The sequence below is a fragment of the Parasteatoda tepidariorum genome, chromosome 4, assembly GCF_982258835.1.
Source record: "Parasteatoda tepidariorum strain Cologne lab strain chromosome 4, Ptep-v5.0, whole genome shotgun sequence".
Taxonomy (NCBI): domain Eukaryota; kingdom Metazoa; phylum Arthropoda; class Arachnida; order Araneae; family Theridiidae; genus Parasteatoda; species Parasteatoda tepidariorum.
Genome location: NC_141758.1, coordinates 108,961,938 through 108,986,930, shown reverse-complemented (window position 1 = coordinate 108,986,930; position 24,993 = coordinate 108,961,938). Strand labels below are relative to the sequence as shown.

The 24,993-nt window shown below is 30.5% G+C and overlaps 1 protein-coding gene across 2 annotated transcripts in view; it reads left to right on the top strand.

The window, feature by feature from the left end:
• The window catches only part of LOC107442572 (serine/threonine-protein kinase BRSK2), a 223,225-nt gene that overhangs the window by 76,105 nt on the left and 122,127 nt on the right, over positions 1–24,993 (top strand). For both annotated transcript variants that reach the window (XM_071182844.2, XM_071182845.2), the window contains exon 2: positions 20,245–20,339. In XM_071182844.2, coding sequence (XP_071038945.1) covers positions 20,245–20,339 — 95 coding nt within the window. The remainder of the gene's footprint in view (positions 1–20,244; positions 20,340–24,993) is intronic.

Here is a 24,993-nt window from a genome sequence, read left to right as displayed (position 1 = left end):
GTTAAAATTTGAACCAGGGTTACCACATTGGGAGGCAAGCGCTTTAACCCCTGAGCCACCCACCACTGCTCAAAAGCACCCGATTGTAAGCTATTGACATTAGTATATAGAATATTTCTGAAATTCACGCCCAAACATTACACATATATATATTTTATAACTGGTGTTTAACAGACAACCCATTTTTGGGTTATGGACTATCAACTGTTCAACTCCGTTGCTTTTTGAATTTGGAAGATAAGGGAACTTATGGTTCAAAAATTAAGGGAATCTATCCTCCGTAGAAAACTTTTTGATGGAACTAACCCACTTGTGTGTTACTCAGAGAGAAAAATCATCCAAACCTTCCACGATTCACCCGACGGCAAGGGGATACGAACCTATGAGGATTCGACACTACCACTGAAGATATTATACTTCCACGCTGTAATTCGATGATTCTGTGATTCGGAAACAAAATTCGCATCCATAAGTCATTGGAGTGCTTAATAAAAACAAATCAGAAAAACCTAAGAATACATAAATTTAAAGCATTATAATTGAAATTTAGTAAACAATTTTTTTTCTTCTTAATTTTTAAAATGTATTATTATTTTTTTAAAAAATGGTTCACAGATCTGTGACCAATTTTATGTTTAAAAATGAAATTGCATAAAACTTTTAAATTTATGCTATCTTGGAATCAAAATTTCGAAATTTAATAAAAAGATTAATAAACGTAAAATTATAATTAAATACCTGTAATTAAAATTACGTCAAATTATATGAGCTAAAATTTAATCAATCAATCTAGTAGGTGTTACTCGTTTCCAGACATTAATTAAAATTAGGAGATTAATCTTTTGAACTACAAGAAACTAGAGAGATAAATAGGAATTAAATGAATTAAACTAGAAATATATTTGAAAAGGTTTCAATTTCTTTGAAAAATATTCTTTTTTATAAAAATTGTTTTCGTCCCTGCTGAAATAAAAAATAGGTGTTTAAAACTTTTTTTTTTAAAAATGTAGTTGGTGTCTTTTCTGCGGAAATTAAAGAATTGTATTTTAAATACATTTTAAATTGCTTGAAAAATAATTGTTTAATCTTTGTCTATACAAAGGCATTTTGCAATTTATATACAGCCCCCTAATGTAAAACCTTGATTTCTAAATTTTAAAAACTATAATCTCGAATTCCCCTTGTTCCTTTATTACCCTTATTCCCTTTAAAAAAAAAAAAGAAGAAGTTCTCTAATTGGATTTTTCTTAGAAATGGGAAGTTAAAAAATTAAAATGCTTCTCTACTTCGAACGTTCTTTCTAAATAGAGTTAAGGAAGAGAGAAAAAAAGGAACGTGGATTTAATTAAATTTATCGGATGCGTACTTCGGCGGAAATGATTGCATTTAAATATATTATTAGGTGTGATTTTTCATTCTCTATAGGCCAAGTAATAAGATATTTAAGATAGTATTTCTGAGACTTTTCGTCAAAATTAACTTTTTGTGACATTGAATAAAGATTACTTTTTGCAGTTTTTAAAAGCTCTATAAAAAAAATTTGCTTACGCATAATTAAACAATGTAGCAACTTTTGTCCCCTTTAACTCGTTGCTTTTTATCTCTCTTTTTATTCAAATGCGAAGTTAATTAACAACATTTTGCTTTTTGTTAAATAGAAAAAGAAATGTATATCAAAACTTACAAATGACAATTTTTGTTTACATAATACTTTGTAAACAATGGGACACCTACAAGTGGCTTAGTGTAGGTATCTCGATCTTGATTGGTTGTAGAAAAGGTGAATTTGTTTACATTAGCAGCTGTTCTTCCCATTCTATTTAGAGTAAGTCAACCCCCCTAAGTATCAATTCTCTTAAGTGGCACATTCTAAAGATTATTTCTCATAGATTTCAATAATTTCACTATATATATTTGCACAGAAACTTAAGAGAAAGACAAGGACGTAGAACATAAACAAAGTAATAATGCATGGAAGTTGCCAGGTACACAAAACAAAAATATATCACGGTTGACAATAAAATATATAAAGAAATTATAAATCTAAGTTAAGTAAAAAAAGTAGACGAGAAATATTTCAACTTATTCGATGTGTGATACGGCTCTGTATTGAATTAATGTAGCGTTAATTAGCATTCTAACTTATGCAGAGAAACTCAGCTCAACTTTAATACGCCATTTTGCTGTTAGATTAGCAGGCGCTGACGACATGGGTCACATGTGTGGGTCTTCTTCTTTTTGAAGTACCCAATTATGTATTTTTACTTTTTGATCATTTGAAATGGTTTAAATATAGTTCAATAGTTTCAAACTTAAATATATAATTTACAAAAAAAATATTAACAAAAATACATACTTGCTGTTGGTAAGATATAATTTAGTTATCAGGGTTTAAATTTTAAAAAAAATATTGATTTAAAAAAATCTTAAAAAAATTAAAATTTAATAAGTGGATTTGTGAAATTAATCGGAATTATTTCGAATCTAATAAAAATAATTTCGAATTGCGATTAATTAGCGGAAATCTACTTTTTGAACTTAATTTTATTAATTGAATTGAGAATTAAATTTTTTTGACCTTCTAGGTAACCAAAATACTTCCAGTTTATTTTTTCTTATAAGACCATAAAATACTATATTTTAAGATTTTTTACGTTAAAATTCCTGAAGCGATTTTTTTCCATTGAAATTACAAGGAGAAACGGAAGGTAGAAAATGTTCTCTCTCGCACGCTTTAAACTACATATCAGTTCTAAGATTTTAGGTTTTCGTGTCTTAACTGTAACGTTTTTTATTTTATTTTATAACCGTCGATGAACAGCCGACACAATTTTGGATTTACGACTACTAATGTTCAACTCCGTAGCCTTATAATTTTGAACCCAATCCAGAAGACAAGGGAACTCCTGAATCAAGCATTGGAAGAAATTTGCCTTCGTGGAGGTCTTTTGGATGTAACTAACCCGCATCTACGTTACACGGAGAAGAAGACCACGAGTACCTCCCATGGTTAGTCAGACAGCGAGGGAACTCTAACCCATGATCCGTCTACCACTAAGAATAATTCACGTCAGCACTGTGGTTGGTACAAACCGGATGCGGAATTCATATCAACCAGCCATCGCTGGGATTCGAACTTGGTTCACCTCATTGGAAGGCGAACGATCTATCCCCTGAACCATCACGGCTTTTTCTTAACATTGTTTGTTGTGGTCGTTCACATGTTCCATTGTAGCTAGACTAAGTGAAGGATCCAAAGAGCCTTAAAAAAATCGAATACAAGATTGGGTACAACCAAATTCTGGGTAAAATACGAAATTGTGGGTACGAACTTTAAAATAAATATATGTATATTGCGTGTTAGTTATTATGCTTTAATTTTACCCAACTAGAAAAAATATAATGTGTTTTTCATTATTATTCCCCGAATAAAACACATTTAAACAAGTTTCAGAAGAAATTGCTTGGCATTTTTATGTAAATTTTAAAAATTCCAAAACTAGAATACTTTTTCCTCACCATCCAAGGTACCTATCAACAACAAGTAAACAGAAGATAAAGGACTTTGGAATACCTAATTTAAATCAGCAAAGTGACTTCGACGATTTTACACAAAATTTATAACACACTCGAATAAACACTGGATCGGGACGCGTGACGTCAGAGCTGAAGACCATTTTCAGTACCGAGGTTGCCTCTTCAATTACTATAACTTATTCTTTCGATGCGGACCTGGCTGGGTGCGAAATTCGAATCGAGCAGCCATCACTGGGATTCGAACCCGAGTCACGTCATTGGGAAGGGAGAGCTCTAAATATCGATTCAAACCAACTCTACTGACTTGAGCCGAAATGGCTCAGAGGATAGAGCGTTCACCTTTCAATGAGGTGAGCCGGGTACGAATCCCAGCGATGACTGGTCGATACGAATTCCGCATCCGGCTTGCACCGACCACAGTCCTGACGTGAAATATCATCAGTGGTAGACGCATCATGGGTTAGAGTGCACTTGCCGTCAGACTAACCATGGGAGGTTTTCGTGGCCTTCCAGATGCTGTTTGTTCCATCAAAATAGTCCTCCATGAAGGCAAACTTTTCCCAATACTTGATCCAGGGGTGTCTTCTGGATTGGGTTCAGAATTACAAGATTACGGAGTCGAACATTAGTAGTCGTGAATCCAAAAATTGGGTCGGCTGTTCAACGACGATAATAATAATAATAATAATCGCTCTACTGGCAAACAGTCAACGCTTAATGTTGCTTGTGTGTTTGATTATTTAAGATAATTTACTTATAATTGTTAACCTTTTGCTTACGGCTTTTACAACATGGAACAGCTGAAGCAAATGGGTTAATGACCGATCATTATTTGCATAACTTAAACTTATTTAAATTTGTGTAAATTCAGTGAGACTAAGCTTATAGTTAAAAACAAAAACTATTTCAATAAGTGTGACGAAATTAATAAACATTGTACCCAATCAACATTTCTTATTTGATCAAATATTTAATTTATTCAATTGAAGTACTTCAAATTTTAATTTATAGCATCATCTAATCTTGTTGCAACAAATCGTCATCTTCACAATTTCATTGCTGCAAAGTCGTATTTTCGAGAGTGTATTTTTTAAAGTAAAGAAAGAATAATAAAAAAAAAGAGTAAATAAATGTATGAAATGAAATTTTTCAATCTGCAACTGAGAATTTAATTTTCGTTGCTATGGAAACTAAGAAAAGTGATCTCCGACGAATTAAATTTTTTTTTCCATTTATTTATTTCATTTTGAAAAGACAATTTTTAATGGGAAATGGATCAGATATTTATCTTTTAAACAGTATATTTTATCAGCAAATGTTTTTAAGAGATAGAGTTAGTTTTCTTATGCATTAATAACAGATCAGGAGTTAAATCATCTTTCTTTTTGTAAATAGGTAAGATAAATTCTAATTTGTTGTAGCTCAATTTTATGAGAAAAAGCAAACGCGTTTATAAGAAAAATTGTTCTCATGATTAGATTATACTGCTCCCGAATCATTGGAAGACGAATTAAATAAAGTATTTTAAATTTCTATTGATCTTTCTAGTTTCTTTTAGTTTTAAAAATTAATCTTCTAATTTTATGTAATATCACGAAATGAGTAACACCTACTACGTTGATTGATTAAATTTTATCTCATGTAATTTTTCGTAATTTTAATTGTAGGTATTTAATTACAATTTTACGTTTATTTATCTTTTTAATTAATTTCGAATTTTTTTAATTGTTATGCGCAAGTTTTAAATTGTAGCTATAGGTTAATTAGCATTAAAGGTGTGAAAAGTAAGTTTCCAGAATAGGATAAGATGAATATTATTTTTAGGCCTGCTCTTGAGTTATTGAATACAGAAAATAATAAAGAGAAAACTGGAAATAATTTTAAAAAGTGTTACTCTTTATGGATATGATAAGTTTGAATCTGGGAGTTTTATTATCCCATTAAAATTTTTTGAGGGGGAAAAGATTTAAACTTGTTACTAGTAAAATTATTATTTTACTAGTAACAAATGAGGTATAGTTTCCCAAGTACAGTCCTACTTCTATTTAACAAACTTCCATTATGCAAATTTCTCTATTTTTACGATTATTTTTGAGGAACCAAGAACTTCTTGGAAATTTCTTTGTAAAATAACTTCCAAATAGCAAAGTGAATTTTCTATTTAACGAACTTTTCTTTGACATCCACTTTCCCTATTTCCCAATATATTTGAGGAACAGTTCAAACTTGTTAACGCATTTTATAGGGGAAATGACCCTGAATTCATTTTCGCAGCCACTCAACTTTTAGAGAAAGCAGTAAAACCCCTTCTTATTTGCATTTCATACAGGAATCTATGCCAAAAATCAATTTACGAGAAAGCAGAACAGACATTTCTAACGCACTGAACTTTGATGTTACAGATCATACTATTTGTAACAGTTTTGCTAAATCTGGATTCTTAGTCAAAGCGGAGAATTTGGAAAGTGCGGAGTATGAGGATGATATTCCTATAGAAGAACTTGTGGTCACAGCTAAGAGAGAACCGCGAAATTAAGAATGATGTACTGATTAATGATTTTCTTTTTATTGATTCTGAAGCTGCAACCACGGAAACATTAATACGAATACTTTGGACAGTGTGAAAAATAAAATCAATACAGCAATAAATTGTGAGAAAGACGAAGAAGACAGAAATGATGAGGAAATCACCAAACTTTCATCTGATGAAATGTTCAAAACATTTGAAACAATCCGATAATAATTTATAACGTAGAGGTGTATTAACTGCTATTTTAATTATGCTCACTGTTTATGAATTTTGAACCTGATTTGTATTGTTTAAGTATTTCAAAGGGTGATTTTCTATTTAATGAATTTTCCATGTAAAGAACTTTTTATCGAGATTTGGCGATATCGTAAAATAGAGGATCGTTTATATTTGCTTAGGTTGAAACGAATTATGTGATGCAAATGTGGGTTAGTTCTATCAGGAAGTCCTCCATGAAGGCTAGTTTGTCCCAAGAGTGTTCCTCTGTTTTCTATACTAGGTTTGAAATTACAAGCCTACGTAGTTCAACATTGCTAGTCATCAACTGAAAAATGTGTCTGCTGTTCAACACCGGTTTTTAAATAAAATCATTGAATTTGATAAATGTGGAAAACCAGTTGCTTAAATGTTTACTAACATGCAATGTAGAATCAAATTCTAAGAAGCAGTTATATATAATAATTTTTTTTCTCCATTTTTCGAAATTAATTTTGTAAAGTTTAAAAAGTTTTTCAAATACCACAACTAGGGCAGTAGTTCTTTTTGAATTTTTCTTCAATCGTTAACCTTGTCTTAGTGACCACCTTTCTTTAAGTTTTATCTTTTATATAAACTATTATCCACATTATTGTATTCTTATGATGTAAAAAAAGAACTGATACTTAACCAAATTTGGAGTTGAATATCTCTAAACTAAGTGTTATTTCTAGTTGATACAGAATAGAGTTCATAAACATTTAGTGAATGATTTTAAATTTAAACTCCAATGAGTGATAAGGCTTACACCAAACTCGCTCTATTCATGAGTTACTACTCAAGTCAAGCAGGGCTCGTCTCACAATGAGGTAACTAAGATTTGAATCCCAGAGATGGCTGGTAGATGAAAATTCTGCCCTTGATTGCACCGACTACAAAGCTGACTTACAATATCTTCAATGGTCGACAAATCATAGGTTAGAGTAAATTTGCCTTCAGGCTAACCATGGGAGGCTTTCGTGGTTTTTCACTCCTCGTAACGCAAGTGTGGGTTCCATCTAAAAGTCTACCATGAAGGCTAGTGTGACCCAATGATTGATCCAAGAGAGATCCCTTGACCTCTATGTTGGATTCAAAATTACGTCATTACGCTCCTGTTCTTGCAATTCAGATAACTTGTTTTTTTTGTATAATTCTTTTTACTAACAATCTAATAAAATTTCAATGAAGAGTTTTGATGAATAAGAGCTTCATGCTTTAAATGGTATAAGCCAATACATTAAGCCAGTGTTTCCCAAAGTGTGGTACGCGTACCCCCAGGGGTACGCGTTCTTATGCGAAATATCTTTCATCAAACGAAAATTTCAAACATTTTTATTTAAAGACAACTAATTTTTTTTTTTTAACAATATTAAATTTTTATTTTAGTTAGACATGAAAGTTTACGATTACGTATTTTTCAATTTTTTTTTTTCAGAGTTGACAGTTAATAATAATTGGTGGTGTCAACAACCAGTTGTGATTTTTAACTTTTATGCAATTTTTTTATAGTAAAAAATACATTCATTTTTTTTTATTAATGGTACACAGCTTTACGAAAAATTTAGAAAGGGTACACAAAAGTCATAAGTTTCGGAAACACTGGCAAACTAACAATCTTCCCTTTGACCTTCAATTTAAAATTTAATTTTTTTTTCTCCATCCCCATTTCGTTATCAATCTTTTCAAAAAATTGTGACGCAGAAATGCAAGTGGAATTTTTTATTAAAATACATTGTTGTATGTAACAATTCCTTCGGCATATCTTTTTTATTATGAAACATATTCATTACAAGCACGTATGTCTAGAACTCCTCTTAAGATTAAGCGTCAGTGTCAAAACAGGAGCGAATTCTCCGTGTTTCCCGTTTTAGAAAAGGTGTTGACAGATGTTAGTTGAACGTTTTCCCGTTTCCATGGTGACTTACGTCAAAGTTTATATAAACGTTCGTGGCTATTGATTCATTTGGCTTCAGTTATAAATGGAGGGGGACAAGACCTTAGAAAAGATTTGTCATACGCAATTTCTTCACTTACGTTTCGGTTAGTGTAAATAAAGTCTTGAAGGAAGAGAAGAAAGAGATATTTTGTTTCCACCTTTCATATAATGATGATATTAAGGTCGGTGTTCTTAAAGTTGTCAAAGATAAAACGTTGCACAATGTATTGAAGAGTGCTCTACACTTGCAGCCCTTGGCCAAATTATTAGACACACTGTAAGATTCTATGCACTGTAAGAACTAGTGCACTGTAAGATTCTATGTAAAATCTTAGTTATCAGGTGATACTATACAGCATTTATTGTTTTTACGTGACTGAAACCGGTTTGCACTAGTTTATGTTCGGGTACCAGTTGGTTAAATTAGACAATATATGATATAAATTCGACGCTTGGATAAATTGGACTAAATATTATATAATTATAGAATATTTATTATATCAATCATTATATTAGTATATTATAATAATTAGACCAAATTAATAGACGCACTGTAGTGTTTCAATAATGACATGTTTTGCACGAGTTTATAGGCAATACTTTTATATTTAAACATACATGTAACAGGTTTTTATTTAGGAGATTTTTTATATACTTCCTATTTGTGTTTATTTATAACGTATTGCATTACAATGTTAACTCATTGATATTCGATCGTAAACAACTGCAAACTGATATCAGTGGCGTAAAAACAATAAAGCTGTATAGAGTATCACGTGATAATTAAGATTTTACATAGAATCTTACAGTGCGTCGAATAATTTGGCCAAGGGCTGTATTGAAAAAAGAATAATTTTATAAGTGGAGGACTTTTGGGGCATCATGTTCTAGTTTTTAGTTTATTTCTTGAGAAAAAGGTTGTTATTATTTGCGAAAACTATTCTTTAAATGAAGGTTTTTCGGAACCCTTTTCTAATTGTTAGTAATCTGATAAATGTTTTTTTTTTTAAATACGATTTAAAAAATGGTGGATTATTAGAATCGTTTTATATTTGCTTAGAAAATATTAAGGGTGTTTGAAAAAATATTTCTATGAATGGGAGAGTTTTAGAAAAAAATTTTGAGTTATTATTTATTTATATTTTTAAAAAAAGAAAAACGATTCTATGATTGAAAAATCTTTGGAGTTATCATTTGAATTTTAATATGATTTTGAAGAAAAAAAATGATTAAGGTATTTTGGGAAAAAAATAATTCTATGAATTTTTCATATATTTCGGTGTAAAAGATTGTGATCTTTTGAAAAAAGAACAATAATTCTATAAAGGGAGGACTTTTTCTACACAGTTTTTGTTAATTTTTATTATAGTATTTGGTTAGTTTATTGATTTTTTTTTTAAGAAATCGACTGTGTTTTTTTGAGGAAAACGATTCTAAACATGATTTTCAGAATATCTTTTTAATTGTTAGTACATTTCCGAAAAATAATTTAATTTAAAAAAAAAAAAAATTCAATTATAGAGGAATTTCGGAGCTACTTTTTGAATTTTAGTATGTTTTAGTATTATCTAGTATTTCTAAAAAAATTAAAAAGTATAATGATAACTCTAATTGGCATAAAAAACTAAAGACTAAATAACTAGATATTTTTTTCGGTATAAATTATGCAGGATACCCAAACGCTACAATCGTAAGCAATCAAGCCTTATAACACGTGCCTTATCAAATACCGCATCTTCATAAAACTTCACGTTTAGCAGCTTTATTCTATTTTTCTCTCTCTGCACCAGACATAAGATCTTCATTTTTTATATCCCCTCCTATATTAACCACCTTGGCATCTTTCACAATAGAGTCTGACATTTTACGAGGATGAACAAAAGGCGAGGCTTTGCACCAAATTGTTACCTCCTTGTTTGCTCGTAAAGTTGCAAAAGTAGAGATTCTCTCTGGAGGTTTTAGTGGTGGTATTTTATGACGAAGGTTGTTATGGCTAGGTGGCGCTGCGATTTGTAATGAAATGAAATGGTTGGTATAAAATATGTTCCAGTCGTAACAAACATTAATGTAAATGTATTAAGTCTTTCATTTAAAGAATGTTTAAGAGCTTTTAGTAATGCTTGTAGATACCGGAAATTATATCGGTTGTAGTGATAGATTTATCTCCAGAAATGTTTTACATACATCGTAGTATTTTTTAAATTTAACTGTTTAATTTGGTCAATATTTTCATTTACCAAATTAAACTCCTCAACAGTTGCGATGATATTGAATTAGTTAATTATCGACGTCAAAAATATAGACCGTACTCTATTGTTCAAATGGTGATCTTAACTCATACTATAATTATGGTTATTGATTACATATTTCGCGCTTTTGATATTTATGCTGTTTTTAATTATCGTGATTATTTCATTTCTGATAATTATTGCATGTTTTATATTCTTTTCAAGTAGTTTTTTTTTACACTATATAACATCAAAATATCTCTAAACTTGTAACCGTCATTTTTAAGAAATGTATCGATACTTTACATGCATCGATAAGTCTCTAAACTCTTTTATTTCGCCATGAATTATTAAATTTGCCTTTAGAAATTTGCATTTCTGTAAGAATTAGAGATCCAATTCATCGGGAAAATGGAAACATAATTCTATCTGGATATTCAAACAAGCTGATAATTGAATAAACTATTGCAATTTAATTTAAACACAAAAAAAAATTGCTGCACAAGAACACGAAAAATAAATAAATATAAAAGCTAAAAATAATTGAGATTTTTTCTGCCGAATGCTTCCAATGTTCTTTAGTGAGCCGTGATGCCTCAGAAGATAGAGCACTCACCTACCAATAAGGTGAACCGGGTTCGAATCCCAGCGATTGCCTGGTGGATACGAATTCCGCATCCAGTTTACACTCAGTAGTTAAACTAAAAAATCCACAGTGGTAGATGGATCATGGGTTAGGGTCCCCTTACAGTCAGGCTAACCGTGGGAGGTTTTCGCGGTTCTCCTGTCCATGATGCACAAATGCGGGTTAGTTCCATCAAAAAATCCTCCACGAAGGCAATTCCCTTGTCTTCTGGATTATGTTCAAAATTACAAGGCTACGGAGTTGAACATTAGTAGTCGTAAGCCCAAACAGTCGGGTCGACTGTTCAACGACGGTTATGAAACAAAATAATGGATGAAGAATTCAATGACGGCGTAGAGGAATTTTTTTCAACCGCCTCATACACTGATTGGTTACGTTCAATACATCAGTCGAATACCAACCAATGGAAGGGCTCCCTCTTACAACAAAAACATCATGTCTTTGCTCTGATATATCACCTTACGCTTCCTATGTTCTCTATCCTGAAGAAAAGTTGAGAAATGATCATGAGCCTGATGACAGCTACTATGGATTCATGGATTTGTATGATATTCTGATTTCGAAGGGAAATTAAGCTCTAATGGAATCAGGTGCCAGTAGTCTTGGAGAAAAAGAAATGACTGTAACAAACTTCCACGTAGAAGTTTTTTCCATGAAAACTGAAGATAAAAATGAACCTTATAGAGAGTATAGAAGAGCACAATTTGGAACTTAAACAAAGAGAAGCGTAAGAGTTATCTCATAAGCATCGGTACTTCAAAACGAGGGGATAATTAATTCAAAGAACTGGACAAGCTGTCTGCATGGCAGTCATTAGCTTCCTCAGAATGTTCACTTGCTGCGAAGAGGAGTAGAAGTGATTGTTCTCGGAGTTCTCTAGAGTTTTCAATAAAGGATTAACCTTTTATAAAATTATGTAACAGAAGAAAGTTTGGTGTTTTTTGAACAGATCGCAGATAGACGGTGTTTGAGAAGAGCATAAGCATGTTTTCGAATGTCAGATTTTTAGCTTTGGAGACTGTTTTCGAATGCCTGATGTTGGGCTTTTGAGAATGTTTTCGAGTGCCTGATGTTGGGCTTTTGAGAATGTTTTCGAGTGCCTGATGCTGGGCTTTGAGAATGTTTTCGAGTGCCTGATGTTGGGCTTTTGAGAATGTTTTCGAATGTCTGATGTTGGGCTTTTGAGAATGCTTTCGAGTGCCTGATGTTGGGCTTTTGAGAATGTTTTCGAATGTCTGATGTTGGGCTTTGGAGAATGTTTTCGAGTGTCTGATGTTGGGCTTTTGAGAATGTTTTCGAATGCCAGATGTTGGGTTTTGAAGAATGTTTTCGAATGTCAGATGTTGGTTTTTGAAGAATGTTTTCGAATGCCAGATGTTGGGTTTTGAAGAATGTTTTCGAATGCCTGATGTTGGGCTTAGGAGAATGCTTTCGAATGTCTGATCTTGGGGTATTGAGAACGTTTTCGAATGTTAGATGTTGCGCGTAGAGAAATGTTTTCGATTATAAGATGTGCCAAGAGTGAGTTACTTGAATGTAGGATATCGGGTAAGAGAAAGTGTTTAAATAACGAGACATTCAAAGATAATTTCTTATAAGAGATTTCTGTGGCAAGTTGAGGTTTCGGCTGTTGTTTTGATAATTTATAAAAAATTTTGGAGTTTAAGTAAAGTAAACTTTCGTAATTTTTCTTTTCAATTCTTACACTCTTCTCATCAGAAAATATTTTATTATTAAGTATTTGTTTTAAGTTATGCATTAATCAGGAATTATATTTTATGAGACTAGTAGATTTGAACACGTTTTTCACGGAAGCACATATCTAACTTAATATCTATGAATATTTTTTTTCTATCAATGTATATTAGACTCATTAACGTTCTGCCTACTTTTTTCCCTCCACAAATTTTGAGTTTGTGGAAGGGATTCAAAATAGTTCCTTAATTATCTCATAAATTTACGTATATTTCAATTGCGTCAAAAAGTTAAAAAGAACGATATTTTTCCATTTCACCTGGGTAAGTAAATTAATCTATATTTATTCATTTTTCTTCATTTTAATTATTCAGAATAAATGAAAAACACCAAAAAAGAGAGAAAAAAAATAGTTAAATTTACTGTGTTTTCATTGGCGACTTTATCACCTGTGTAAGCACAATCGATAAGTATCAGAATAATTTTTCTTGAACGTAACTTTCTGGACTTTCCTTTTTTAATTCTGAAAAATTCTTGATTTCTTTATGTTCTTAATATTAAATGGTCTATGGTTAATTATGTTCTTAATATTAATCCTTTATAGTCTTAAAATTAAATATGGTAAATTATGGTCCTAATATTAATATTAATCCTTTATGGCCTTAATATTAAATGGTGTATGGTTAATTATGGTCTTAATATTAATATTAAGCCTTTATGCCCTTAATATTAAATGGTGTATGGTTAATTATGGTCTTAATATTAATATTAATCTTTTATGGTCTTATTGTAAAAGAAAATCAGATTTTTTAAAATTTCTTTATTGTCTTAATATTAAAGGTAGAAAATAAAATAAAACTATAAGAACGAAAAAAAGAAATGAAAAAAAAACAGTGATACCGAAAGTAATAGAAAAAGATAAATAATTTTCTTTTAAATAATATTTAGAGCATTTTAATATGTATCACATATTAAGGTATTCTTGTTCAATATTGGAGATTAACTTTCTAAAAGTTAGTCTCAAATTCTAAAGATTAAACTCTCTATATTATCATCAACTCGAATATATATATAAAAGGAAGTAATTTCTTTTCAAACAACCATTTGATAAATTTCAAAAATTAAAGAATGAACCTTTAAAAATTATTCCTATGTTCCAAAAATAAATCTTTCTACAATGACATTTAAAAAAATAAATAAAGACTTCAAAGACTAACAATCAATTTTGATAAATCTTGAAAATAAAACAGCCAACCTTCAAAAATTAATTTCATATTTGTAAGATAATACTTCGTAAAATTTCGACGATTGAAAAAAAGAAGACTTTCTTTAAAAATAATCATTTGATATATCTTCAAAATTCATCAGTGGGAGCACATTTAAACGTTAGTCTCATATTCCTAAAAATAAAACTTTGTATGTTCGTTTATTAAAAAAAGAATCATCAAAAATGATTATTTGATGAACCTTAAAAATTTAACAGTGGTAATTAGTCTCATATTCCTATGATAAACATTAGTAAAATTAAATTTAACTATTCCTTAAAACTTTAAGAGTGTGCTTTCCTTTTAAAGTCAGTTTTATGCAATCATATTGTGAAAATCATTATTTGATGGATCTTAAAAATTTAATCGTGATAAGTTTTTAACATTTAGTATCGTAGGCAGGGATAGCCTGGATAGTAGGGTACTGGGCCAATGTCCAAGAGGTCCTGGGTTCGATCTCCGCCGACCGAAGACTCCCTGTGTAGTAAACGGTGAATGATGCACGTTAAATCTGTCGAGTCTCAAAGTCCTCCATGTTCCCATTACAAATCATTTCTCTGGGGTTACTGATCCAGGAGTTTCCTTATCTTCTGTATTGGGTTCAAAATGACAAGGCTACGGAGTTGAACATTTAATGTCGTAAGCCCAAAATTGGGTCGGCTGTTCAACGACGGTTATAAAATTATGAAATAAAAATAATTAGTCTCATATTCCTATGATACACATAAGTAAATTTAAAATAAATTTAACGATTCCTTAAAACTTTAATAATGTGCTTCCTCTTTTAAAGTTAGTCTTATGCATTCATATTGTAAAGACAAAATTATGCAGGATTTCATTGATTTATATTAAAAAAAAATTATTTTCTTAAAAAGAAAATGGTGGTTCTTAGTATGTGTCTACGTGCGTGTTTGCTTAGATTGATAATTAAAGGGAAGATCCCGCTGAGTTGTGGAGGGGTGTGTGTGATGAAGCAGGAAACTCAATCTTTTCCTTGATTGTTCACACCCCCGCAGTCTATCCGGGAAGATGGCACACACACCCCTAGAAGACAGCTGGAATGAGGTTGCGGAGATGTTTTTGAAAACCTTCTTAGGGATTGAGCTCATTAGCACATCAGATAATGGAATTATTTTTGTTATTTTGACATAATGTACAGTCTCTGACCAAATTATTAGACTCGCTGTAAGTTCCTATGCAAAATCTTAATTTCTCAGGTGATACTATACAGCTTTATTGTTTTTACGCAACTGAAACCGGTTTGCACTTGCTTAAGTTCGTGTATCAATTGATTAACATTGTAATGCAATACGTTAAAAATAAATACAAATCGGAAGTATGTAAAAAATCTCTTCTAAAAAAAACATTACATGCATGTTTAAATATGAAAGTATGGGATATAAACTCGTGCAAAGCATGCTACTATTAAAACACGGCAGTGGGTCTAATGATTTGATCTAATTATTATAATATACTAATATAATACCTGATATAATAAATATTCTATAATTATATAGTATATAGTCTAATTTCACCAATTGATACACTAACGTAAACAAGTATAAACCAGTTTCTGCCGTGTAAAAGCAATAAAGGTGCATAGCATCACCTGATAATTCAGAGTTTACATAAAATCTTCTAGTGTGTCAAAAATTCGGCCAGGACCTGTAGGTAAAAGTTGATGATGTAATTCTTCTTTCTTTTGTCTTGGTAGTTGTTATAATACATAACTTCTTACTCAAAGTCAGATTTTCATATTTTAAAAATTCTTCTGCTCTCAAAAAAGAGGTCTTCAAAATTCAGGACGCATTTTTTTTTTTTTTTTTTTTTTGCAAAAGGAATTAAAACTAAAATAAATAAAATTTCTATAGAATTATTTAATTTTTTTTAAAAAAGAATTTAGAAGAGAGCAACAGAAAGAAAATATAATGATCTCGAGAAACACGATTCCAGCCATTGTTTTACATATTTTTTTATAATTTAGATAAATTATAATTATCGTAACAGGATGTGGAAAACAAAAGAACTTCAAAAAAAGTTTTCAAGTCTTTGATTCATTCCATTTTTAGTATCTTATGGTTGCCATCTTGCAATTTATATTTTTACCGCTTTCCGTCTAGCTATACCCCCTATGGCTTTACCCTAGCGTCATACTGATTAATGACAATGTAAGTTTCAATTGTTCTCTGACCGCTACAAATAGAATTAATTGCCATTTTTTTCACGGAATAAACGAAAACTCCGACCACAAGGTTCTCATAAGCTCAGGCTAATGTGTATGAGAATAATATAACCCTTTTCTGGTGCTTAATAACGGAATTTAAGGATATATTATCGGCAAGGGAAATTCATCATCGAGCAAAATGTTGGCCATTTTATAGAACTGTTCAAATCTCATATGACCGATAACAATGTAAGTTTCAACTGTTTTTTTGATCCCTAAAAACAGAAGTTTTGTTTATTTTTATTTTATTTTCTAACCCTTGTTGAACAGCCGATCCAATTTTTAGATTTACGACTACTAATGTTCAACTCCGTAGCCTTGTATTTATGAACCCAATACAGAAGACAAGATCACTCCTAGATCAAGTATTGGGAGAAATTTAGGAGGTCTTTTTGATGGAACTAACCCGCCTTTGCGTTACATGGAGAGGAAGACAACGAGAACCTCTCACGGTTAGCCTGACGGCAAAGGGACTCTAACCCATGATCCGACTACCACTGAGGATATTTCACGTCAGCACTGCGGTTGGTGCAAGCCGAATGCGGAATTCGTATCGACCAGCCATCACTGGGATTGAACCCGGGTCACCTCATTGGTAGGTGAATGCTCTATCCCCTGAACCATCACGACTCGTTCGAGCTAATTAAGGTTAATGCGTAGCGTTCTTAAAAGGTGTGCTTATTTTTGGTTTATGTCTTTTAAAAGCCCTTAAAAGTGCATTTTTTTTATTCGGGATTTGTAAGAAGTGCTTAATTTTCTATCCTTTAATAAGATATTTTTTCTTTGCCGCGTCGATTGTCGTTCTAAATTACAAAAAATTCATGATTTTTCAAAATTATCTCTGCACTATTTATCAGAAACTTGTTATTTTATCATGATTATGCAAAGTGTTTGAAAATGTTTTTGAATTTTATTGATTTTATGTTTATAAATTAAGAGCTTAAAACGATAGAAAAAAATAATTTTTATTACTGCACAGATCCTAATTATATTCCTTTTTTGGAAAGTGATTAAAAATATTTTTTGAGTGCTTCAAAAGTACTTAAAAGGTGCTAATTTTTTGTTGAAATATCTGGCTACGAACCCTGTTAATGTCAAGTTGAGAAAACGAACATTTTAAACACCTCCTTCTGTTTGTGTTTACTCAAGATTCTGAGGTTGAAAAAGATGCTCGTGAAATTTGTGCTGTGTGTGGAGAAGGTTGCCACGGTTTAAAAAAACCGTCCGTGATTCTGATGCTAATTTAAAGAAAATAAAATTTTGACCTTAATGACAAATTTTATTCTGATCTTGTTGAGTTTGATGAAGGGCGATTAAATCTACTTTTGCACGAAATTTCGCGTCAAACAAGAAGGAAAATTGGTAGAGAAAATTAACTTTTACCTAACTTTTAAAAAATATAAAAGAAATAGTGGGAACTCAGTTGCAAACTTAATAATGCGCCAGACACAAAAACTTAAAAAAATGCAAAATTATTAAAATTTGAATATAGCAGCACTATGAAACATTTTTTTAATCCGTGTAAATTCATTAAAATTAATTTGAGAAATAAATAGTTTTTTATGCAAGAGTTATGAATGTTTTTTCCTAAATATGCGAAATAAACTTTATATTTTTTTTGAATATTTAAACAATTATGCATCATAATTAGAAATTTGTGTATAAGTTACGGTTAATATGAATAATCGGTTATTATTAATACTAACCGGAATAAATTAAGCGAATTTATCTCACTAACCGGTTATTATTAGTAATAACTAAAGAAATTTGGTCAAAGTCATTTTTCGCGTTTTTATTGGGCATATTTTCCTATCGTGATCTGCGACACCAACTACAATCGCCCAGGCGCTAAATTGATTTTAAACCGGAAAAATTAAAAAAAAATAAATAATAATAAACATGTAAATGTTTGCCCGGGGGCAACGAGTTATAACCTTCAATTTGGTCCCTTTCTGAGATGATTTTTTTTTTTTTTTTAGTTTCTCGTTGGCTGCTGCCGGAATATTCCAAGACTTGGCGATTATTCTACCACAGATCACGATACGGAAATCTGCCCTTTTCATTTCCCTCTTTTACCAAAAGAAGCGATTATTATTTATTTTTACCGGTTTGTATTAATAATTACCGGATTTCAACCGTAAGGGCGCTTTTTCATTACACGACACGATACCGACAAAATCGGACGACAAATGTGTGAACGACTATGTCTTTGCCGGATCGTTCAAGCAATTGTTTTTTCACTTGTCCGATATCGTTAGTCCGAGAAGTAGAAATTCTTGTTCATTCAATGTATTGAGTTTGAGTGTGTAGAGACATAAAATTTAAATAATTTATTTGAACGTGTTTTGAAAAATTATAAGTTTTAGTTTTGAATTCGTTTTGGCAACGGAGTTAGATATATAATAAATGTTGTTGTGTTCTAAAATGTTTAGAAATAAAATATGTTAATTTTTTGATAAAATTATTTGTAGTATCGTAAATTGGCATTCATTTAATTTAGTTGGCACAAAGACCCAACAAGTGAGCAGTTGCTTGTGTTCAGCTGTGATTTTTTTCTGCAAGCTTTAAATATGCCGGATGATAATCGTCGTCTCAAACTTCTTACTTTATTTTAGAAGAAAAAAGCTAGCAGTGCAGAAACGTTTTTGGGTGCACGAAATGGTACTTACGTATTAACGCCACCGCAGCTAAAGATTTGGCGGCTTTTAAGTGCCGCTAATCTACAGCCTTTATTGGCGCAACTTCTGCAACAACGTAAGTACGAACGAAATAAATGAGGCAAGATATGTTGAAGAAGATTTTTATGTGCTTTTCCATAAGCTACAAAAAGTCCCAAATAAATTTCTTAATTACGTCCGAATGAGAGAAACCAAGAACAAGAATGATGTTAATGAGGAATAATTTTTATATGGCTTTTGAGTTGGTGTCTGCTCGCCAACTTACGTCTGTAATCACTTAACATTACTTAAATTCTTTAAATGTTTTAAAGTATTAACGTTTTTTTTAAAATCGAATTAAAATATTAGTTTCATTTAGAATAATCTTTTTAGATGATTGTTTAAATGAGTTTTATCAAATTTATCTTATGAAGCCGATCTACCATGTTTCAAAAAATGTTTCACTTGAATCAGGGAGCAGACTTTTTATTATTCAATCAAGCAGAAACCAGTAGTTAGATCGAGTTCTGTTTGAAATACATAATGGTCCTTATTTACCTTCTTATCAAACCATTACTATTATACAAAATACCATTTCTTCATTAAAGCATATAATGAATTTATAAAAATTTTCAATGAAACTTTTATGATTGTTTAAGTCTTTCAACCTCACTATAATGTAAAAAATGCAACTTCATAAAATTAAAAATTTATAACCAGACATGAGAATAAATTATATAAAACTTTTATTTTCAAATTTTACATTTGAGATGATCTAATAAAAGATTAAAATTGATTAAAAGAATAAAATAATGATATCAAAAGAGGACATAAAACAGGAAAGATACACAACAATTAATAAAATCGCCATAATTTGAGGAGAAATTTGCTTGCCTAACCGACATTCGATTCCGACAAACGATATCGCCTTGTCGGATACGACATAATCGTTATCGTATCGGTGAGTGAAAAAGCGCTCCGTTGCTGACCATGTATTTTACTTGACCCTCTGTCGTTCGCCGACAATCGGATCCGTTTTGTCGTTATCGTGTCGTGTAATGAAAAAGCGCCCTAACGCATACAAAACCCTTGTCCCAATGCTATATAAATCGTTTAATCACATTTAAAAAATTTCACTAGTTACTCTTAATAATAAACGGTTAAAGTTGCGATATTTCTCACTTTCACCAAAAGAAGCTGTTATTATTAATATTGACCGGTTAGTATTCATAATAACCGGTTTTATTACTTACCGGTTATATAATAAAATGACTTTTTATTTCTTACAGGACTTGTTAAACTGGGAGTCCACTGTGTTACAGGGAAAAAAGTAGCTGTTAAAATTATTAATAGGGAAAAACTCAGTGAATCTGTTCTCCTAAAGGTATGTATTTTTTCTTTTCTTAATATTTTGTTTTTACCTGTTCAAAACATTTAATAAAGCTGTACTTTTAAAATACCATTTCACGGTATGATTTTTATGTGAGCATATGACACCATGGTTTGAGATGAATTCCAAATTGTCGCCAATTGCGCAAAGGCTTAGCTCTAGCTCGACGTTAGCAATCTTTATCAAATTTTCAATCGTTAATAAAATACTTTTTATTCATTCATTCCAGTTCAAATACATTTTTTTAAACTTGTAGTGGATGATGACACTTGAGGTTAATACAGTTTTCTCAAATAATAATTCATTCATTAAAAAGGAATGAGCGAAAAACGAAGTGGAATTTTCGGATTAGTTAAGCGTTAGTCATTGTTATAAATTTTACTATAAGCTATTCAGTTTTTCACATATTTTAAAAATAACATCAGTGATCATTTCTAACTTATAGCTCTATTTGAACGAGAAAAAAATAGTTTATTGCTCACATTTAAATATTTTATTATTTTATATTTGCTGTGTCAGATAAATTCTGTAAAGAATATTATGTGGTAGCCGGAATTATGTGGAATTTTTTAAAATATTGATTTATTAATTAAATTTAACTAATTAATTTTAGTTTTATATGGGAGAAAAATATATTTAATAAAAAGTAACGAAATAAAAAAAATTTTTTATTGACCTAAGTAGGAATTGCTTTAAAAAAATATTTTTTATATTACTTGTTTTAACCAAAACCGGTTCCCGTAATAGGAAATAGATTACATTACTAAAAATTTGAAATCCGATCATTTATGTTACATATAGAACATTGTTTATTTAAATGATTTATTCTGAAGTAATTATTAGGTTGCCTAGTACGAAATTTGTAGGAAAAAAAAGTAATATTGGTAGATTGTTTACAAACATAAAAAACCTGTTTCCGTCATCAAAATATGCCCCCATATTTTCTCTACACTTTTACCATATTGCAACAGGTTGTTCTGATAAGTAAGATAAAACCTTGTCCGATGAAGGTCAAGGAAATCCAGGAAAGGCAGTTATATCCAAATTTTGATAGAAATGGATGCAATTGGGGGGGGGGGGATATCTAGTTAGACTGGGCGATAAGTCAATGCATCGAAAAATATCGATGTTATGCAATAATCGCTGATCCGATATTTGGATTTTATTACCGTCTTTGAACAGCCAACTCAATTTTTTGGTTTATGACTACTAATGTTCAACTCTGTAGCCTTGTTATTTTGAACCCAATCCAGAAGACAAGGAAACTCCTGGATCAAGTATTAGAATAAATTTGCCTTCATGGAAGACTTTTTTTTTCATGGAGAGGAAAACAGCGAAAGCCTCCCACGGTTTATTAAGAACGTTTATTTAAAAAAACAAATGAACTTACTAATTGTGTATCGTAAATATTTTACTTTATTCCAGGATTAATTTTACCTTTTTACGCTTTCCTTTTTTTAATAAGCATTGATAGCAATGAACTAAATTTAAGATGGAAGAAGGTGCTACTCGGATGTTAAATGCCTTTCCGCGTCAGTTGTTCATAAGAATTCACTCTTTCTCAAACCATTTGTTTATTTATTTTTGAATTTTTCGGTATATGAAGATTTTAATAAGTGCTGCCTCAATGTGCGTTTTAGTTTTGATTTTGCATTGCAATCCCTTATTTGCTGATGCTTCAATAATTTTTGCTGCTTTACTTTGTCAATTTTGCAGTCCACCCCCTGCCTTCCCGATGCTAGTTGTTCCTATTTTTTTTTTATTTTTCATTTATTTATTTATTTCAATGCGTTATATCGCTGATCTGATTCATTGATTTTTTTAAAAAAAAAAGCTATTGCTGATAACGAGACGAGCATTTTTTGTTAGATTTCTTGTTTTACATTTCTGAGGATTGAGTTTATTTTAAGAATATAATTGCCCTAATCGACTAATCAATCAAAAAGAGAAAAAAATTCGAATATGCGCAGTACCAAATGTAATACATTAATGTACCGAAACATCGCGATGCATCAAAATATCGATGTTAGCGTGACGATACATCGCGATGCAAAAAACCATAACATTGCCCAGTCCCTAGTGAATATGAAGGATGGCGATGAAGTTTCAATTTTAATAATCATTTGTGCAGTGACAATGACATGCAATAAGACGGCAGACGATCTGTTGAGCAATTGAATTATTATTTTTTTACATCATTTCGTTCAGTTAGGTTAAACATAATTCTTTTGTAAAAGATGTGTCAGGTTTCATAAAATCCTATATTGGATCATACCTGTGCTAGAGCACAAAACATTCAGTCTTTTGGTTCAGTTCATGTTTTTTGTTCAACCAAAACTACAGTACAATAACACTAGAACCCAATACTACACTATTCATGCTTTGCGCGGTCTGCGGTGCCGTAGTTCCACGTAAGAAACTACTACTTAATAAAAGACTTATCCTTTTCAATAAAATTAAGGAAAAAAATTCAAAAGGTTTTAAATGTCTTTTACAGCTGACGATGATTTTTTAGGCAAGTGAGATACGTGATTTTTAAACTAAAGGTAAATATCCAGCCTGTATCATACAAAAAGCTGTTAACGCTGACATATCCAATCTATAAATGTTATACTTAGCGATCTATAACATTTAAAACTTTTTATATTCATTAAGTGAAGCGATGCGATAGTTGGAAAATCAATTTTAAAATTATTAATTTAGAAAAAGATCTTGAACAGAAACGTATTTTGTAATGCATTTTCCTTTGAACCTTTCTCGTAATTTTAAACTCTCAAAAACATTGCGAAAGAATATAATTGAAACATCGAAATGAGGAAATTTTAATAATAGTTTTGAGTGTTTTGTTTCCTGAGATACAAAGAATTTATAAATACTGCAATTTGGGCATTTAGAGCTCAAAGCGTGGAATCTCTGTTCTTTTTTGTTGCATTGCTTCATTGCGGTAAATTGAACACGAATTGAATTACTGAATTTAGAATTGCTTCATATTTGATGCCCTTTTAAGCTTCATGCCCATATTAAACTATTTGAATAAATAATTTATGTATATTTTATTTCCATTAATGTTTCTTTTTCATTTTGCAGCTTCTAAATTTATTGTTGGCTCTCTAGAATATTTTAAATCGTTTGCACTTCTTTTTTGTTCTTCGTTCTAACTCTTATTATGATATAAAAAATTGTTTAAAACATTTTAATTCCTAGAATAGAAAATAATCGTTTTTTCAGTGAAGAATATTTCGATTAAATTATAAATTGAAATCTCAGATAGCTTCGTGTTTGAAATTTAAATAACAATTTAGTTCGGTACATTAAAATAATATTTCATAATTTTTATTTTTTACTCTAACAAAAAAAGGCTGTTGTTTTCCAAGCTGTGAAGCGATAGAAATCTTGCTTATAAAGAGCGTAACATTTTACTGAATTTATTGTTATAATAAATTTAACTATACATCATTTAATTTATTTTTAACAACATTTAAATTATATTTTTCCTATACAATAAAAATCACTCGAAACTGGAGAAACAATTATTTTTGCATATTAATATTGGCAAAGAATATAAATATTATATGTGTAATGATGCTTGAAAAATTGGGGGTGGGAGTTGACACTTATAGAACTACCCATTTCAGTACCCATTTTTCTTATTTTAATTATTCTCTTTGATTTTTTTTTATTTGTGCATAAAAGACACATCTCTTATGTATTATTCTTAAGTAATGTTTCAAATGTCGCTTTCTTATTTATTTGCCCATTAAAATTTCATAAATGTGTTTCATTTTTATAAATTCTATTTATAAAACTGAAACCAAAAATCATTAAATAAAAAAATATTTTAATTTGAAGTAAAAATTTTTTTAAAAAAGAAATAAAACTTTTTTAAAAGGAAGTAAAAAATTTTAAAGTTTCGCAATATTAAGATATTTAAACTATTAAATTTTAGTTAACATTAATAATAATAGTAATATATTGATATTGTTATGCTGCTATGGTTTTGTTTCTGTAGTGGGATATTTTTATTTGTTACGCAGGCAAAAAAATTTAAAAGCTAACTTTTTTTTAATAATTTTTTAAAATTTTTTTTAAGTGCTTTGGGTCATAAGAAAAAATCTGTTTTTTTCTAATGATGCATTAGAAGACGAAATATAATTAAATTTCAAAAAAGATTAAACCCACAAGCTCCTTATATAAAATTTATAACACCTCTTTGAAATCTATTTAAGGATCTTTGAAATTTATTTAAAGCCTCAAAAGTAGTTTGCAATTCATATCAGTTAAAAAAATATCGTACTTTACAAGTAGCATTAAAAAGAAAGACTCAAAATGAAAAGACTTAACTTGAAATGTAAAATTTGTAACATACATTTTTAATTTATTGTTAGACGATATAAAAACGGACTTAGGTAATGAACACAATTAGTAGAGTTTTTTAAAGATCTTTCACTAAGGAAAATAAAAATGCGACATTTTTAACGCCTTACACTTGAGACAAAGCCGTCCAAGTCAAAATTTTTGATGGCTTTCCATTGATGGACAGACATAATCTTGATGGTACCCATCAATAATTCCATCATGAACTATTTTATTTTATTTTATAACAGTCTTTGAATAGCCGACCCAACTTTGCAGCCTTGAAATTTTGAGC